The 20,666-nt window shown below is 39.3% G+C and overlaps 1 protein-coding gene across 1 annotated transcript in view; it reads left to right on the top strand.

Moving 5' to 3' along the window:
* The first annotated feature begins 172 nt into the window (after positions 1 to 172).
* kif19 (kinesin family member 19) overlaps positions 173 to 20,666 on the top strand; it is a 48,349-nt gene continuing 27,855 nt past the window's right edge. Inside the window, exons 1-3 of the mRNA XM_022236824.2 lie at positions 173 to 716; positions 1,197 to 1,277; positions 13,125 to 13,235. Of these exons, the coding sequence (XP_022092516.2) occupies positions 663 to 716; positions 1,197 to 1,277; positions 13,125 to 13,235 (246 nt within the window). The 5' untranslated portion in view covers positions 173 to 662. The remainder of the gene's footprint in view (positions 717 to 1,196; positions 1,278 to 13,124; positions 13,236 to 20,666) is intronic.

The following is a 20,666-nucleotide window of genomic DNA, read 5'->3' as shown; positions in this document are numbered from 1 at the left end:
AAGACGAGCATCCTTGGCGGTGTTCTCTGTGGTGAGATTTTCCGAGCAAACAAAAACCTCATTGATTCTTTAGACTTTGTAGGGCGCCACCTATTTTCTTGCGATCGATAGTTCTTGCGTAGACAATTCGCCTGTTGAATGTTGGTATGTACATGTACGCGTACAATGTATACGTGGTACGCAAAATGTACACGGTGTCTCTACGTTTACTGTTGCTGCCGCCTACAACGTGCACAAACAAAACGCGGTGTGAGCTCCAAGCAAATCGACACTGCATTTTTACGCCGAGCAAACCACATAAAAATTTCACTCTCTGCTGTGCATTGTAATCAACATTCGTTCCTGTATTTCTGTTGAAGTTTGGACCTTTCCGTTGCTTTTTCCGAACTGTTTTTATCTCCGGTTTGTATCAGTTCAAAGTCAAGATGCCGTAGTTGCGCTCACCAATTCACCACCGGGCAACAGACTGCGCGTCTCCCGGGTCGCTCGTCTGTCAGCCCGGGACGAACGGCATGGCCAATCACGGTGACCTTTGCGTCAGCGTGGTAGTTGTTCCGATTGGTGAAACAGTCATTCGAACATTTTAACACTAAGTGGAAAAAAATAATTTCGGCCTCTGGCTAACTTATTCTCGGCGTCTTCAAAATTGGAAAGTAGAGAATATGGACAGTACGCGAGATAAAAGGAACAGTGACTGGAAAAACAGTCAACTTACGGTGAGTACAGAGGTTTGATCTCTTGTAAAATTGTCCTTATTCACACTGTGCATACTTAGTCGTAGTCTGCTATTGCAAATAAGTTGAACAGATTGAAGAATGCCCCAACATATCAGAGAATAACATACGTTTAATAATCAAACTGTGGCATACCAGAAAGTGAGAAACGCTTTAATTTTTAACGGACTGAAATATATTATTTAATTTTTAGTGTAAAAAATACCAAACTATTGATGATAGGTTTTCAAATTGTCAATGAAAATGCATTTACAATGATGTACATTAATGCTTTGTCATTTTCAGCAATAAAAACTTACAAAAGTCACAAGTGTAAGCCATTAATTTGTTGAGTTGTTTTACAAAAATACTAATAATACATGTGCCATATATGCTTGTGGTCAAATCTGAAGCCATTGAATATGGAAAGATGGCATTGACGTTACTAAACAGCAAGCTTTTTTAATTCACATGTACCGGCAGGTTGCGGTCAGGATTCGTCCAATGACAACAGCTGAGATTGAAGCAGGTAGCACAGTTATTGCCCAGGCCATCGATGACAATGTGAGTGTGTTTCCAATTAATTAAGATTTCAATATATAAACATTACTAAATTTTTCTTGTTGGTGGTTATCAATGTTTTGATGGAAAGTAAAAACACATCCCCAAAAAGTGAAATTTAGCAGGGAAAGTATGACCGCATTTACTTAGAAAACACAAGTTTAGGATTTTTGGGTCAGTCTCATAGGGTTTGTGCATATGGTGTCTAATGATGTTCATGGAACTCTTTCCTTTGAAAAAAAAAATTGGAAATACATGTAAAACTTCAAAAAGCAGGTCAGTATTTTTGATCTTCAATTTGAAATAAGAGACAAGGAAATCTATTCAAAGGATTTTTAAAAATGAAACTCAGAAGGCCTAATCTGTTTTTCATTCGTTGATAAAAAAGACTAGCCTCTCAAGTTTAACATGGCTGAGATCAAAGTTAAATGAGGACAAACAACTGACAACCACAGCCATGACATTAATCCTGAGCCATGTAGCTCTTGTGGATGGATGTCATCCATGTACAGGTACATGTAGGTACGGTTAGGCTGAGGTCATATCATGCTGCTTTGGTTTGGACTAAAAGTAGGTGCCCTGTAAATAATAACATTTGGATTTCAAACCCAAAAGTATTCACGTTCTCATTTTTTATCTTCAAATTATAGCTTTTGTCCTTTTTTTCAAATTGAAAAAAATTTATCCATTTCTTCCGAAAATTACGGTATATTAAAATTGTATATTTATTGAGAGAAAAAAAAATCAACGGGCGGAACTTCGAAGCGAGCGGGAGGTGTTCATTCGAACCTCCCGAAACCCCCCCAGCCTACGGGCCTGGCCTAGAGGGATTCCTTTACTGTACATATTAACTCAACAGTACCCACAGTGAAGTTACACAGTAGCAGAATTCCAGTCCATCAAGCAATTTTGGCAGCTTTTGGAAATCCTATTATACCAAATACAATTTTTCTTTATTTATTAGGCCTACAGCAACGCGCATGCTGACAAGAAAGAAACAGGACCCTTTCTTTTGGCCTTATGAAAATTCTGTATACATTCTGATAACATGCAGTAAATTATAGGATTTACATGTACATGTACTCTGCATCTCCTTGTACACTTACTGAATGAAGTTTCATGTTTGTCTAACACAATTTATGCGTGAACCAGCATGTGATACACTCTTTTCATGAATACAAATATGCAGTTTTCTTTGCAAGTAGGGAGCCCTAGATAAGGTTGTTACCAAGCAATGTTGGAAGACTCAAAGTCTGTAACAAAATTTCTGTGGCTCGGGAAGAGATTAAAACTGATTATGGTGTGCTCTGAATTATCAGGTAAACAGTATATCATTCACTCTGTAGTGGGTAACCAGATAAGACAGTACAAGGAACCTCTCCAAAATTATTCTGTAAACGTGTAAGGACACAATACTGGCTAACAAAAATGGGACACATAGGTAAAAATTCAATCTAGTGAAAGGTGTTTAATTTACTTTTAAATTATGACAATGGACCACCCTCTATCAGAAAATAGCAATGGGAAGATAATTGGCCCAAGAAATTTTCTTCCGTGCAGTGCTTTCTGTAGAGGGGGGCCTCATAAGTTAACGTTGGTTACGGTGTCCACTTTGCAGTCAATCATGCAATAATAAAAGTCAAAGAAAAACAATGTGGAGTTGTATTGTTGTGGTTAAGCTTTTCCTCCTTTCTGAAAGTCATCTTTAAAAAAAATGTTAATTGTTACTAATTTTACGATATCTTAATAAGGTGGACACCGTAACTAACGTTAACAAGTGTACTTTTTCACACACAACACTTTTAAATGATTTGCAGTTTGATGACTTGAGGAAAACAGCTGGTTGCGAAGCTTGCAAGTACTTCAAAGAGGACATTATCATTGACAACCAAAGAACAGATACCCTCAATTTCAAAGATCTTTGTCCTGTAGTTTAACGTTAGTTACAAAAATGACACGGACACCAAAAATTTCGAATCAAAGCTAACATTTCATGTGACAAGTTTATTATGACTTGCTTTACTGGAGCCCTCAAGGTAGTTGCCTCACCTTCAGAAAATTGCCTATGTTACTATGTGCAGGTGTTAATACATGCACATGCTTTTTCATTTCTTGGGAGTATCTCTGTGATCTACATATCTGATAAGCCACTTCAGCCTATTTTTAGATGCCCTATATGCATGCAAGAAGGTTGCACATGAGCTTCACAGAAGTTGAAATCTTTGACATTGTGAACTTAAGTACATGTATGTATATTTAAATGTGCACCATTTGCGACATTAAACAATTCTGAGGAACAAGTAAATTGAGTCAATGACTATTTTATTTTTCACTCTAATCTTGTTTCTTAAAAACTGTATTTCATTGTGGAGGCTATACACTGACGATCCCATCTGAAGAACATGGCACATCTCATTAAATGAGTTTCATTGAATTTATTCAGTTCGTGCCACCTGGGTGACTCATTTTTGCTGAAAAACTGATGAACTTTTGACTACAGACCTTAGACAAACCTCTGATGACATACTTAGACAAAACTACATTTGGCAATAAACGTTTAAAAATACTTATTAGCATAGACACTGTATAGTGCATTAATTTTACCTACTTCTTTGCTGTCCAAGTGAAAGTAACGCTAAGATGGATCTGGAATAAGGGAGCCCGGCGGACAGACTGATGCGTGAAAGCCTTTCAAAGGCTGAGCCAAGCCTAGGCCTTGCAGAGAGCAGAAGTTCCTTTTGTGAGCCCAAATCCTCTAACAAAAGGTAGCATGGCAATCATTAACGCAGGGCTTCTGACCCTCCTGGCCTCGACTCGGCTCAGCCAAGCGTAGCTCATTATTTTGGTTCTTTGTCAGGGGAGTATTGTTAAACTAAACTGGAGTCAACATATGGAATTCCTTTGAGGAGCCGACAGAATCATTCACGGGCGTGAAGAAAGGGATGCCAATTAATAAAGCTGGGCCTTCTGGGGGCCTGACTGGACCAGTACAGTCCACTTTTCAGGGGTCGAAATTGGTGGTCCGCTGGCCCGAGAATAGACCTGTGGAAAAGTCGGCGGACCAGCTGATCTATTGCATGGGCCAGTTGTAATCTGATGTCTTTTCTGTCTTCACAAACTTCTTTCAAAAATCTTTTTTGATATTTAAAATGCTTGTTTTTATATGTCTTCCTCCTTGCATTTGCAATTTTTGAAAAAGGCGTTATTTTCACGGGTTCCGATTCATGTTTCGCTGTCGCAGTGGTGATCGTGAAAACAAGCTCAATGCGCAAAAAGGTGCTCTGGTTCCCGCCGCGCCCATGCAAAGAATGTGTGATGGAAATGTAGGAACCAGATCCAGTCTGCACCAAGCACGTCATGTACATGTTACTGTGCAAGTCCACTCTACATCGGCCGTACACGTCACAGATGCAACCCCAAAGGCTGCGGGTCGAAAAGATACCGATGTTGGAAGAGGTTTTCTGCAATTCACAGAGCTTGGTCTCTTATTTATGTATGTATTTTCTGCGTTCATGAGTTTAATTTGAGGTTGTTCTGCTCGTGGCACAAGGTTTATCGCCCGCTGGTCCAGATGCATCACGCACGCTTACCACGCGATACACGCGGACATTGTTGGCCAGTTTTCCGTCGCGGTCGCCTGAGTAGCATGCACTGTGTGAATCGTGTGTGATTTTCTTGTGAATTGCGGAATGTAGAAATGTTTACATGGATTAAGACAGGTGTTAATCATTTTTTGAGATAATTTTGGAAGATGTCTCCCCGTTGATGCCATTCAATCAGCACACAGATTGTTCCCTAAACAAAACAAAAAAAATCCGACCTAGGCCTACCGACCCTACTTTTGAGACGCATAGCACAACTGTTTTGGGGCCTAATAAAGGCTGCCTGTATTGAAGTAGGCCTATTATAGAGTCCTATGTAAAGGGAACTAGCGACATACTGGAATGGAGAGTGAGACAGTTATTCAGAGTCGAAGGATTCTCTCCCTTCTAATAGATCAACATTTTAATCATAACATAAACAATCTACAAATTATATGAATTATCAGCCAAGTTGTGCGGTAAACTGAACAGCAATACATTAGTCGGTAATTTTCAATCATACCCCAACGACAGACGTACTCCAAGGTCTTTAATCTTCCAATTCAACCATAATTCAGTATTCTTTAAAACAGTGGCATATTGGTAACATGAAAAAAATCAATAAGGAATTATTTCTTTCACTTGAGTACAAACTTTTGAATTTTTGAAGAATGCATCATAAATATATTAGAAGAATGCACTATGCAAGGACATATTTTTGCAATGCCGGTAACATCAAACTTTATTAAGTCACATAGACCTAAATTAGAAATCACGTAACTTCATAAAGGACCGAAATTCTTCAAAGATGTCACTGAAGTTTTTGCTCATGGACGCCTTGATTAATGGCGAACAGCCGTGCAGAACGGACGAGACTACAGCGGCAAAACAGAACGAAATCAGACCTTTGGATCTCACTACACTGTCAATATGATAGAAAACTATCCACTTCCTAATATGAGAAAGGTATGAACTGGAGTCACAAACAAACAAACAAAGCCCTAACATTTGTGACGAATTTCCAAATATTCTCGCCAGTGGGTAAACTGAAATGGCGGACACTTCGATTTGGATTATTTGCTGTATCGACGGCTGTTGCATGACTTATATACAGGATATTTTTTAATGCATGAAGATACACGTGAAATAAAATTACGACTCTTGAAACATGGACTTGTCATGGACTAATACTGATTAAATGTTTTTGTGGGAATTCCTGAATCGGGAACAGAATTGAGGATTGCTCGGGCTTCTTTTGTTATGCGGGAATGCACTCAGCTGGGAAGAACACAAAAGAGGGCTGATCGTCCAGTCAAGTCTGAGCTGGGGAAGAGAGCGTTATTGAGGTCTATTCATAGGAGCTCAGTCTATTGTTATCAGCTGGGGATTATGAAGGTCCATTGGCCTAGGCTTGGCTGAAGCTTGGCTCAGCCTTTGAAAGGCTTTCACGCATCAGTCTATCCGCCGGGCTCCCTAAGTGAACTTGGATTAACAACACACAGAATGAATTTCCTGTTAACGGTCAGATCTTTTTCCCAATCAAAACTTTGCTTATTTTTATTTGGACGATCCATGCAGTATATAACTGCCAGTTCATCACTAATGATGCGCTTGATGGCACCTGGATACCATGCATCCTCAAATGCGACTACAACTATATCCCCTGGAGTGAGCTGGCGATCGGCAGGCTCTTGTGGGGTCCTGAAATTACAGAAATGGCAACAGGAATGGTTGAAATCGAATAATCTTTGATTTAATTACTACTAAAGCTTCTTTCACAAGGACATGTGAATCTACAGACATATAATCTGATCCAACCATTGAATCTTTTTCTCCTTTCTGGCTTCTGAAATAAGATAGAAGAAAAATAAAATTTAAATAGAACAATTTTTTAACATAACCGGCAGTGGCTTGATTTGTGGAAACATAAAAAAAACTCTAACAAGACCCCAGGGGTTCCACAAAGGCAAGTTCCCCTATCTGTGTAAACATCACTTGCCTACGTGTTACATCAACTTCGCTCCATTTACTTTTAATTCACTGCGAACTCGCCCCCACACTATTGGATGACAAATGGGGCGAATTTTAATACGAATGGGGCGAAGTCGAAAGTGCCGGTGTGTAACGAACGTGAAACACTGATGATTTCTTGAACTTGGCAAGGCTATTCTTTAAGTTTGTTCATTTTTGTGATGGACTTTAGCTTAAAAAGTGTAAATTATTTGTCGTTTTGCGATTTCAAGCGGGACTTCAGATGTTTACTATTTTTTTCTTCCGTTCGTTAAACATGACACGATTCACACGAAACCATCCAAGCGGTCCGCTACAAAGCCCAAAAATCACCCACTGACTATCCATTAAAATCTTCCCTTTTACAACGCCATCTGACCTCTTTTCACAAAAAAATACAGAAAATAAAATCTATTTAAGTTGATACAAACCTTTTGGCTGCTCTTTTTCCGGATATTGGCTGCTCTTTTCCTGATTGTTGGAGGGAAAGCTGTCGCGCGCAGCAACTTTCTCCGTTCGTTACAAAGAGACGTGAAAGCGGCGCGCGGTGGACACGGTGCTTAAAATAGCTTTATCTCGGAAAAGACGTAATCGAGCCTAAAACACTTGACCTTTAGGTCATCCATGCAGGGTACCATTGCACGTGTACGACCACTAGTCAGACTGCGTTGATCACCAGTTAAAACATGTGGACATTTTACGTTAGTTACAAAATGGACACGAAAATTATCGCGATCGATATGCTGATGTTTTCTCATCCTCGAGGGTAATTATGGTCTAGCACACATTTTACACGATGTTTATTAAGCTCATTTCGAATAAAAATGGCTTTTACAGGTAAGGGTGAGGCTTGTAAATGATGATTCTGGCCCTTTTCTTCATGGTATGGTGTGGTGGACACGATGTGAAACGAACGTTAACGCAGGTTCAGCTGCCATTTTGGAGCGTGGATTTATTTATTTTTTTTTTTTTAAAGGGCCAAAATATTACTTCATTGCTTAACTCAAAAAATATGACCATTGTGATAAAATACGTGAGCTATAAGTAAAGTAGTTGAGTTCATTAAATTTTGTTCAAGCAATGTCCCATTTTTGGGCGCCATTTTGAACTAAAATTTGCTCTTCAACGTGAATAAAAATTATAGACTCGCATTTACACTGAATTATTTATCTTTATTTATCTCTCAAATACATGTAAAACTATAATCTCAAGCAAACATAGCTTGAAAATGGTTACATCATCTGATAAATTAAAGTTCATTTTTTGCATCATGAAAGTTGGCCAGTATTGTGACCTTACACAAACCTTCTTTGAAGGTGCCAGTTGGCAATACCCCTGGTACCGGTTGGAGCAAATGTTTAAGCTAACTTATGCTCATTTACTTGCTTGTCATGCAGTGTGCCGAATTCATTTTTTTCTCTCTCACCAATTACTCTGGATTATAGCCAAAGTTTGTAAACTTTCACTATTTTGCTACATTGGAGACTTAAAGCCGAAGCCCGTCTTGAGGCAAATTTTAGTTCTAAAGTTCCTAAGGTCACTCTTTCACCTTGAGCAGTCAGCATCAAGGCAGTATCACACTTGGCACGAGAAAAAACACCAATGTGAACACGTGGCATTGGATGAAATACTCAAGCTACAAATTACCGGCGTGTGGAAATTTAACTCTTGTTTTTCAACTTTTGTCTTTGTTCGCTGACAGTGTTTTGTGACATAAAATCCCAATTACCTTCATGTTCTTCACGAAGCTATTTCCATTACTGACGAAACCCCTGTTTATTCAACTCTGTTTATTCAACAAATGGACCCTTTCACTAACTACGCCCTGCAAAACACTTCATCATTTGCCTGCTAAGCTTAGTAGTTATCGTCCTGTCAGCTGCAGAGAATTGTTTCATTTCTTTATCACGCTTGATAAACCACACCTACTTATCCAGCGCTACAGTACAAGCAGGAAAGCTGTCGCCTCTATTTTTCACATGAGCCTGATTATTAATCCTTTTAAAATTTTCATTATTGTTTAGGAGTTGACATCATGAGTCAACATTGGTTGCTGCATGTACCAGTGTCTTCAGGATAATGTTGAAAGTTTACTGCCTCTGTGGGTTTTGATATATTGAAAGGCAGGACCCAAATTTGAGACTTCAAGACAAAAGAATATTTTACACAAGTACACATGCTAACCTTTACAAAAAAATGTAAATATTACCGGCTTGGGACATCGAAAACTTTGAAAATTCCACACCTTAGGGCTATTCCCGCCATTTTTGACTGAGCATTTTTTGCAATAAAAGTGGACAGCAATTACAATAGTTGGCCTGTTTATAGCCACACTCACCAGATGGTGACAAATTAAATGAAACTGTAAAAGAGGATGAGCCATCAAAGAGGATAATGCATGAGTAATTATGCATAATCCGTAGACATACCGCCTCATTGAAGGAAAGCATCATATTTATAATGATTAAAATTCAAAAAGAAAAAAGTCCCCAAAAGTACACTTCCCAGGTTTAGTTGTGAATTTGTAGATACAGTAGTCTTTATCCTTAGCGCGTTGAGGTGGCCCATTTATCAACATAGTTGACCAAGTTACACATGCTGCCGTGGAAAATGTTGCCCTGGTGTAATTCATAGTGCTTGTACTTTGAGCGCTGAGTCAACACTGCACATGGCGCAGCATTGCTTTTGTCCGCCATCTGCTTCCAGCAATGTCTTTTGGTTGCCAAGGAGGCTGCCGTTTCCATGACGAAACCCATACCAGTAGCATCAGCCAGGCCCCAGTTATCGATTAATCCAGATATTGGTAGCCAGGCAGACGGGTAGATACAAACAAAAACTGATTGCAGACAAACGCAATATCGAGGGGAATAATTGGCTCCGGGTTGAGTTGGGAGAGTACTAGGAGGGTAATGGGAACAAAAATTCCCACAAATGTTGAAGTAAAGATTTCACATTTTCAACCACCGGTACTAAAAGTGCATGGAAGCACTTTAAGCATGAATTTTAAAGAGTGTCCTGATGTGTTTACAGTCATCATGACATGGTGATATTTACTCGTACTGGTACCCCCTGTATGGGATTGTAAACAGGACTCGTCCCTCCAAGACGAGCAAAGTCTGTCACGAGAATTGTCCCTGAGTAGAGAAACATACCGTACATACATACATGTAAGTCCTGGTAGTTGGCGATTTGTAGACTTTGTGTTTAAATATGCTTGTTGTACATGATACCACATTGTGCATTTTCCTGCACAGTGGAAGTTGACTCCCCGGCGTGTGTGAAATCACTCCAAAATTTTATGGTTTGAAGATTGTTGGAGTTAAATCAAAATATGCATGTACCGTAAAGTTACTGGTTTGGATACATACACATATGGATGAGTGTGTGCTGATTTGCTTCTTAACAGGAGGCTCTGAAAACCATTGTGTGAGCCAAAAGCAGGGTAGAAACTAATTCAAAGTCCTAAGGTGTGTTTTTGAAAGAAATGATGCATAATTGTCTTTAAGGTAAGAATTTGCAACAGTTGAACAAATTCTATCCTTGAAAGTGCATATTACTGCTCATTTTTGTGTGACGTTAAAGTTTTTACAGTTTTCATGTACATGTACCATAGAACAAGTACGAATAGAAATGGCTCTCAAACTTTCAAGCCATGATCAGATTTACATTGCAGTGCATGAAAATTAGTGGAGCATTCTCGTGACTCTGGATTGAATGTAAAGATGTTATGTGGGTAATTCCAGAAATTAGGGGCCCATTTTTTTTTTTTCGTTTCCCCTTCACACCTGACATATAATTTTGTTAGTTCAGAACACACTTTCTAATTTTCAAGAGTGATGAATTAATGCAAATTGCCTGCGAAACAAATAGTAACAGTTTGAAATCAATTCCGGTGATACAAATTTCCATGTCAAATAACAAAGGTCAGATGTAACAGGGACACAAAAATGTCACACTTTTGGATCCCTAATTTCTGGAAGTGTCCATGTACATGTGCATGCATGCCTGCCTAAACCTGCGGAGTTCTCTTCACCGTATTCCTACAACTGTCTGAATGTTTGGATTTAAAAGGTTTCAAGCTACCACCACTATTTTATTCATCGCTTTTGCCAAGAATGGCCGTGCCTGAGGACTGCTTTCAAAAGTCGTCACCTTGGCAACCGGTGCAAAGTTGTCATCCTGGCAAACTGGTGTAGCCTCCTTAAAATTGTATGTGGCAGCTTCTACTTGGTGGCGTCATGGGCAAGTGTGATGGATACTCTTGCACTATTGACTCATAGAAGCTTCATGAAAAAATCATTGGCAAAATGGCATGCTTTGCCAGTAACTTTCGATGTACGTGCAATTTGGCGTATTTTCCCGTTGCTAGCAAGATGTACACAGGCAAATGCAAATAAGTGGTCCGCTGTGACCGTACCGTTAATTGAACAAGTACATGCGCATGCATATATACATGTACATGTACATACACATGTACATGTACATATGCAGCACATAAATGTGACCATACAAGTACACTGCACGAGTACATTGGTGACTTCCAGAAATTAGGGATCCAAAAGTGTGACATTTTTGTGTCCCTGTTACATGTGCATCTGACCTTTGTTATTTGACATAGAAATATCACCGGAATTGATTTCAAACTATCACTATTTGTTTGGCAGGTAATTTGCATTAATTCATTACTCTTGGAAATTAGAAAATGTGTTCTGAGCTTACAAAATCATGTGTCAGATGTGACAGGGACACACAAAAAAATGGACTCCTAATTTCTGGAATTACCCACATATTCTGTACCACAGTAATTGGACTAACTCCAGCCTCCGGGTACAGCTACAGTGCCGGTACATTGTCCATTGTAATGTACATGTTCTTGCTGGATGTTGCAGGCTGTTGCACAATACATTTTCTTCCAGCATGTTCAGCGTGAAAAAAATGTCATCGTCAAAAACTGTCAGGAATTTCACGTTTTTCTACAAAATAATACGTGTACACTATGTACAAAACAGAGCCATAGTATAACAGGAAGACTCACAGATTCTTCAAGGGATTTTCAGACCAACTCAAACCTTCGGAGAGAGTAAAAAAAATGCGTGAAAGAAATTTGTTTGACTTGTTTAAAATGAACCCCCCCCCCACTGTGGGGCAGTAATTCAGAATGGCCTTCTCCTGAGTCAATTGATGCCTGCTTTGTGTTTGCTTGGCCAGTCTGTTTGCTCAGTCAAAGCATTGCTGTGGGTTGTTTGGTGTGTACCCACCCATTATGTCTGATGTGTTTACCCTCACTCCTATGCTCATTGCAGGTATTGTTAAAATCAGAGCCTTGCAGGAGAAAAAACTTAAATGACACTGTGACACGGATACCCGATACTGTGAACAAAATAATGTGTGTATTTATCCTGATGGGTATTGGGTGGCTCTAAATGTGTTGGTGTCTGTGCATGTTAGAGCAAATTACTGTGACATTTAGGCCTATGGCTGAAAACTTCCCAAAGTCCTAATTTATACTTTCCTTTCTCTGGATGTATAGGCATTGCCAAGGTTTTTTTTGGGGGGGAGGGGGAGGGGCAAGCCACATTTTGCAAGGGGAGGGGGAATTTCCAGTGGGGCAAAGCACGCTTCAGATTAAAAAAAATGTTAATTGCGAGAGAGTCAATTGTAGTTTGGTTTCACCCCCTTCATCTCTATTCTTCCAGCACTTGCACTTCCCCTTTTTCTCCTGTTGTTTTTTTTTGGTCAACTTTTTTTTTTCCCTGGGGGAGGAAAAGTGCCTTCCTTACCGCCACACAAGTGGCAAGTCCTTGCAGGAGTAGCGAAGTGAACATTTGTTGCTTTCTAAATCCAACCATAAATGCAAATGACGTACATGTTGTAATTTCTTTCCAGGAGGGGATGTTGTGGTTTGTTTTTGTAGATCCTTTACTATAATAAAAACTAAATAAAGTACATGTATGTGTGCATTTCTGGTAAACTTAAAAGGCCAGGACAAATTTACCGGTACACGTATGTGTACATGTACAGTACAGTGTACTGTACATGTACACTGTACGTGTACGGTACATATGTACTAGTTCATGGAATCCTCAATTTTGAGGTGTAAAAAGTACCAAAGATAACACTTCAAATTTGTAATCATCTCCAGAGTTACACAGTTTATTAAACGAAATGAAAAATTGGTAACTATAAAACTATGAACTTTTTCATGAACTTTATGTAGCAAGTGCTATAAACAGTCTTGTTATATTTTGTGCAACTCCAGATTGTTGTGCTTCTTGATCCCATGGAAGATCCTGATGACATCCTGCGAGCCAATCGATCGCGGGAGAAGCACTACGCCTTTGACCGCTGCTTCGGCGAACTGGCCAGCCAGGTAATCACTGCTGAAGCATTGCATTTGGAAACTCTCTCAACCCTAATTAACTCCACGAGCATTTGGCAAGGAACCCCCTTTTTTGAGCTGAATTCACTACGTACTCCAACACTGTGAACCTCTGGCTTCACTGTTTGCGTACGTCATGGAACAATCAAAGAATTCATAACGGGCACGTTTACCTGTATCTACTGTACATGTACAAAGTATATAATCTGTGAAAATCATGCACTGTGAGGATTTTTGTGATTTTAAGCTTCAGTGGGGAGAGTTGTGAAATTGTTTAGTTGTAGAGTGCTGTATAGTATATTTTATGTCAAAATGTATGCTCAGTCTCAGTAATGCATTATAGGGAGGGAGATACATGAACTAACCCCCCCACCCGAAAATGAGTAAAAAAATACCGGAAAGGTAATGATAACTCACAATACTAGTTCATGTATTGTAATGTAAATTTTGCACAGAATTTAAATAATGTTTGATTGTACATACGATAGGTCACTTCATGGTGTGGCAACTCTCCACAATACGTCACTTTGTGGTGAAACCGACGATATATATATATATAGAAATACACCACAGGGGTCTAATGACATCCTCCCCTTCAGTTTTGTCTCATATAACATGTCTTTTTTTAAGAAAAGTCATCATGGTCATGTATTTCCATGAATTTTTTTCTGACTAACAATATCTCACAGACAGTGCACTGCAGTGGGATTTTTTTAACCAGATCTCAAAACAGTTCCTGGGAAAAATTACATCTCAGTAGCTGAAAAAGTCATTAGAGACAAGATACATGTAGGGAAAGAATTTTCCACTGACCTTCCAGCAGTTTTATATTATCCTCCAGCCATTGTTTGGTAAATCTTTATTTGCGCTTTTAACAAAAAAACCTAAAAGCTATTACTTTAGCAATTACTAATGCCTTGTCACATTGGAGCCAGTACTAGGGGACTTGTTGTAACAGACGGCACGGTGGTTTGATGCTTGTGCAATAAGAGCAGTGAGGGCTTAGGTTCATCAAAATCATTATTAACATCAACAAAACCTTGGCACTGACGGCTGTTGAGGACTGCATTGTTTTGGGGATCATAGTCAGGGATTAAAGCTGTGTCCGGTTTTCACCGTCTTGGACTGAGCCACTCCCTACAAAAACTGTAATAATGACAGTACTGACTGGTGGCGGCTTGTCTGCATTATTGAGCAGAGAAAGCCTGCTGTAAGAGAGCAATATAAAATCAATACCCTGACGTCTCTGGTAGGAGCGGTACACCAGCAATAAATGTTACAGATCAACCCCTCTGTCCCAAAGGATGTATGCGTTGTCATGCCAACGTGGTAAATATTTATCACTCTGGTGGTACAGAAGGGCAGTACCAATTAAAGCGGTAGGCAGGCATTGTTATTGAGACTACTCGTAATTGCATCATAAACTTTTTATATTGTCTTTTTTTTTTTTCTGAATTTTTTTCCCGGCATGTTTCCCGTATGCCTTGCCTTAGGAAGTGCTGTGTCAGACTTTGGTCAGTCTATACAAGAAAGCAAGTGAAGGGAGGAAGATCAGAATATCCAATGTGGGGAAATTCTCCATCTTGAACTTCGGACTTCCTGGGGGAAGAGTGCTTATAGTTGATAATATTAATTCCACATATGAGCTCGCACAGGCTGACAGGGTGGGCCTTTGTTCCAGCCTTGCACTCCAAGATTATTACAGAGACTGAGAACTTGGTGCGCTTGGTGTGACGAATGCTTCAAATCAAGATTTTTTGTTCACAGCTACCTAATATCACTTTCAGGAATCTTCAAGCTTGCAAAATCTAAGGCTGCTGGGCATGTATTGAATTGAAGTACATGTACATTTACAGGTGTGTACATGTACCTCATGTACATGTATGTAGTTGCTCAGAATGCAAAGTACATGTACATGTATGTTCATGTCTTGGTAAATGTACATGTAATGGCTACCAGACGCACTGAATATACACGTACTGTACCTGAACATGGCAATTTTTTTTTACAGGTTCATACATTCATATTAATTTTTTGAAATCTTCAAAAACTGTGATGGCCAACCAAAACTGTTTAAAAGCCTGGTTAACTGATGAAAGGACTTTCTGATGTATATACAAATTATTTTGGTTGGAAAACCTGTTAAAATTAACCACCATCAAGCCTGGTGTCATACGTGTAGGAAAGTTGCATTCTTAAATGGCTGCACAGATCATGGCCAAGTGTGTAAAAAAAAAAAATTGGGCATCAAAGAAGCAATAGTTTGTGGTGTAATTTACCTTGACTGTGGGTTGAAAATAGACAGAATGATAGGCAATTAAGCTCAGCCCTGTGCTCATTTTTCTTGTGATGAACCAATTTTGTTTATTCCCTATCTCCTGTTTTGAAATATTAAAGCAAGTGTGTTCCAAACCATTTGGCTCATTAGGCCAGTGTTAATCTCCAAATTCCTCGTTCTACATGTACACTGTACTTGCATTTGGCTGATCAGTAATTACCAGGCTGCAGAAGAATGCATCAGGCCTGATCGCTTTAAATGAACTAATAGAGTCCGTTGAGCACAGATGTTTGTAAATGGCTTTTTTAAAGTGTGTACCGGGTAGAAGGACAAAAGGTGCGGGGAGAGGTCAGTGCTAGCAAGTTACCACATTTCCTTAGAACATGAGTAAAGCATGGAGAAACTCTTTGTTTGGTTGCCTGTTGGGGGTGTTGGGTTGTTTGTTTATTTGTTAGGGTGTTTGTTTGTTTGTTTGTTTTGTTTCACTTGTTTCCTTTTATTCTTTTTTTTTTACCTTCATTTACTTCCATCACCCAAATCTTATACTCTGCACTTTGGCACATTAAAAATGGAAAAACCTCGAGAAAAGTTGTTCACATTTCTGAATTGATTTTTGATTCTTCTCACATCAAGTACATAATTGATGCATGTACAATGTACATACATGTACATTGCACATGTGTACATGAAAAACAGCCCACTGGTCTTTGTGTGTTTATACAGGGATTTGGCATTCTTGTTTTTTATGGTAGGGTGTCCCCTTTTTGCAATGAAACTAATCTCCTTCTTTCAAAATTACAGGGTTTTAAGAAAAACTGATTTCATTGCAGACAGCAAAATTTGGCTTAGTACATGTATTACAAAAATGCAGGATGATCCCCCCAAAAAGAAAGCAAAAACCTAGCCCAAAAGTAAATTTACTCCCAACATATTAAGTGTTCAAATTAAAGCTTAGGATCTGCATCTTTGCAAAACTAAAATGTGCTGATCTTACATACAGAGTATTTACTTTATGATGATTGTTCATTATTTCTGGTAATGACACCTACTGAGGATTCCTCTAAAGCATCTTAGGCACTGTAGCTTTCAAGCCTGAAGAAACCTGTAGAGAGGAGGCAGCGAGAAGCAATTACAGTTTTAGAGTTGGGAGGAAAACCCCAGGGGAACATTCTTAGTAAAACTCATGGAATCCACATATGGACCGAGTGGAGAAATCAAACCCAGACCGCAGACCTGACACACCAAGGTGACTCCCCTTCTGTAACGTCAACTACTTTGAACCATTTTTAGGGTCCTGTTTGTGTTTGTTAGTGGAAAATGAAAGAGGTTTAAAAATAACAGAGCCCCGTTCAGTTCAGTGTGCTCATTTGGCAGGTCTTTCCAGTGATCCCACGACTGTATGGAGCTTCAGCACAGCGGTAGCATTGCTGTAAATCCCAGTGGACAGAGCAAAAGTAGCACTTGTTTACATAAATTGAGATTATCTCATGCATCATCAAATTTTAATAAAGTCGTCAGTGTTGAAAAGATCCCAAGCTTCAGTTTGATGCTTAAAAACAACAATTTCTGACAATGGTTTTGAAATATACACCTGTACATGTTTCCTTTAAGTTGCTGGGGGGGTCACCCTGTATATGCTGCTCAGTGGGCTGTATTTGATTTATGTATTTTTCCTTTAAAAAAATAAATACAAATTGACAGTCCACTCAAAAGATTTTAATAATTGATCATTTGACTACACTCCATCTAAGCCGATGCAGTCAGTCAACAGACAATGTGGAACCTCTCCCAGTGTTTATGGTTGGCTCCCGATTGCCGCTGGGTTCTCTGGCTCCAAACTTAACCCGGATATTGATGATGGAGCCTCCTCAAATGAATTTTCAGTTTATCGTTGCTGCCTGCTCCGATTTATGGTTAAAAACACCAATTTTAATGGGTTAAAAAAACGTGCATATTTCTTGTCAGGTGCATGTCTTGGAGCATTCCAAAGCAGCAAAGGTTGTGGCCCTTTAAGACAGTTTTCACAGATGAGGATTTTGATGGAGATGCTACGGTAGTGTGAATATATCATTATCCCTGTTTATTACACACACTGCACATCGTTGCTGCTTATTGCCTCTTTTTGGTAGTTTGAAATTATAATTTACTCAACGATGGCTTTAAACCTGATATTCTCTTATCCCAAATTTCCATGAGCTTCAAAACCCAAACCATTTTGGGGGAAAACAATTTCGCTCCTATGATATGAAATTGTGACATCACCCCCAAAGTACTAAAATGCAATGCAACGCAGAAGCAGAAATACATGTACATATTATGTTGTTCAGGGCCACTTTTGTTGCTAGCTGGCGTTGTTTGGTTTTTGTTTTAACCAATTAGGCTTTTTCATGTAATGGGCTCTCAACCAGTAGGAATGGGTGAACTCCATCTGGTATTTATGAATTGTAAAGCCTGGATTCTAAAAGAGTGTTTAGCCACTTGCCAATTTTTTTTAGTGTCAGACGGTAAAATTAATTTATGGGATTTAATTTATGTGGCCCTTCTGCAGAAAATGGTTGATATGGGCTGACTTTGTCATGCTGGAAAACTTGAAGGGTGGTTGTTGTCGTATTTTGGGGAGGGAGATTTTCAACCTGTTTTGAAGGGGCAAGGATTTTTAAGTAAAAAAGTCATGAAATTCAAGACCTTAACGTTTGAAAGTTTTATCATTTGTGGAGATTTCCAAAAAGCTTTGTTGTTCAGACATGTGGGTGAATTGTGCATAGTCACCCTTCAAATCCACGTCCAGTCCAGCCCAGACCACCCTTTTTTTGTCATGAAATCTCACCCACTGATTGCACTACACTTCGTTCATCATTCTTGTTTTTTCTTTTTGTCAATTATTCAAGATTTTTTTTTGTTTTGAGGACCAGGTGGTTTCAATGAATGAATTGTGATTCCACCTCCTTTCTGATTCTTTGCTTGTGGGTAAGAAATTATGATGTCATCAAGAGCACCGAATGGCACCGATGACTGTCGGTCCCATTCAGAACCTGACATCCGTTATTTACAACTCCAGTGGTAGCAGGCCGTGATTGAAACACCTTAGCTCATGAGTTGGCAAATTTGTTCAGTGATCTAGCAAAAGGGAATTGCTACTCAGCATATCATGGGAAACAATGCAGTGTGCATGCATGATTAAGGTTTGATTTTAGCAAATCAGGTTACCTGTGCTCAAAATGTTACCCGACTTCTGCAGAGGACTCAGACACATACATGTTGGCCCCAGAAAATAGCAGCACCGTACCGGTATACTGTAGATGGTAGATGTGCGATATGGGTCATCCGTTTGTGTCGTGCATACAGATTCACAGTTTACCCTGTCATTGTTTTGTTCTATTGTCCATTTAATAACAGGTGACCCAATTACATGCTATTCAGGGACATCACCAGCACACAGCCATACAGAACACTTCATTACTCAGCTGCAACAAAAATGGGTCATATACTCGCATTGACTTTATTATTTTTTTCTGTTATTGTTTGGCAAGCTGTGTTGGACCTGTTCCTATCAGAGTTATTGTCCAGGACATCAATTTGTTTCCAAGACTGGCGACAATGGCAGCAATCAATTATTAAGTTGTTGCGGAGAAAAAAAGGGCTGCCACAAAGTAGATACGGAACCTGTTCATGTACCGGTATTTGCCATGGGGTTTTTATAAATTTCTGCAGGCTGGTGCATACACAACTGGATCAAATTTCATCACCTTCTGTGGTACATGTATTTCAGAAAAATATAAGCATTTAATCACTTCTTGAGTTAGGAAACTTGGCTGGTGCACATTAGCATGCCTCACCCATGCACACAACTATATGTACCATACAGTGTGCATGTACCTGTACATACATGTACATGTACATGTACATGTACATGTACATGTACATGTACATGGAAGTCCCTTAATGAAGGGCGTTTATGGTGCTGTTTCCAGGTTTTGCTTTGGGAAAGGGGAGAAAATGCGCATTTTGGAAAAAAAAAAGATCCAAATTGTTTTTTTCACACTGTACATAAGAAGTACCCTCCATAGGAGGTGCCATCGTCATTTCTAAAGTGTAAGTGGCACTTCCAACACCTACGAAGGAGAGAACAAATTCCCTTGTCCCCACTCCATACGCCTTGTCTGGGAATTTATGTATATTTGAATTGGTTTTACTCTTCTGTGGTGTAATTTTTACAAGCTGTTCTGGTGTTGTACGCACGCTAAGTGCTTTCCAAAAGCTGCGTACAGTATTGAAAAAGATTTTGTGTCGAGAAAGTTTGGAATAGAATTCGTGTTTACTGCAGGCATAATCCAGACAGTACAACTGTACATCGAATGTATGGTCGGGGGGGGGGCATGTTCCTCAGGAGTTTACTTATCCTTGGAAATGTTTGCCTAACAGAGACCGGGCACCAGATAAAATCGTCAAGCAGTGTATTGGTACATGTATATTGCTTTGGGTTGGTTCTCGGTAGATTAGCTCACAACTTTGCTCTAGATACATGTGGAGCCAAGTAATACCAACCAACTTAGTCAGTCAGATGAGGAAATTTCATGTGTTTATCCTCCACTCAAATATCAGTGGGGTAACTGTGGGGCACTTGGATGCCCCCTACAGAAGTCCCTGGCATCCAGGTGCAGTCACCGGTAGTTTGCTTTCTGTACTGTCCCTTTCCGAAAAATGTGAGCACCTCCAGGGTGCCTTCTTCAAAGATGTCACTTTATACCGTATGTGGGTAATTCCAGAAATAAGGGATCCATTTTTTCATGTCCTGTTTCATCTGACATATGATTTTGTAAGTCCAGAACACATTTTCTAATTTCCACGAGTGACGAATTAATGCAAATTATCTGCCAAACAAATGATAATATTTGAAATCAATCCCAGTGATATTTCCATGTCAAATAACAAAGGTCAGATGTAACAGAGACACAAAAATGCCACACTTTTGGATTTTTATTTTCTGGAATTACACTGGAACATGTACATGTACTGTACATGTACATAGAGTTTAGGGTGATACTGGTAAACCACTGCTTCACACATCGTGTAAATATGCTCAGGACTGGTGATACCAATGAATTAAACCTCGCTCCTCAATTATGCTGCATAATCAAACATAC

Source organism: Acanthaster planci, linkage group LG07, assembly GCF_054643075.1.
Source record: "Acanthaster planci isolate LZ-2023a linkage group LG07, COTS_SCS, whole genome shotgun sequence".
In the NCBI taxonomy this organism is placed as follows: Eukaryota; Metazoa; Echinodermata; class Asteroidea; order Valvatida; family Acanthasteridae; genus Acanthaster; species Acanthaster planci.
The sequence above is the reverse complement of the archived record's forward strand: the minus strand, read 5'-3'. Positions and strand labels throughout refer to the sequence as shown.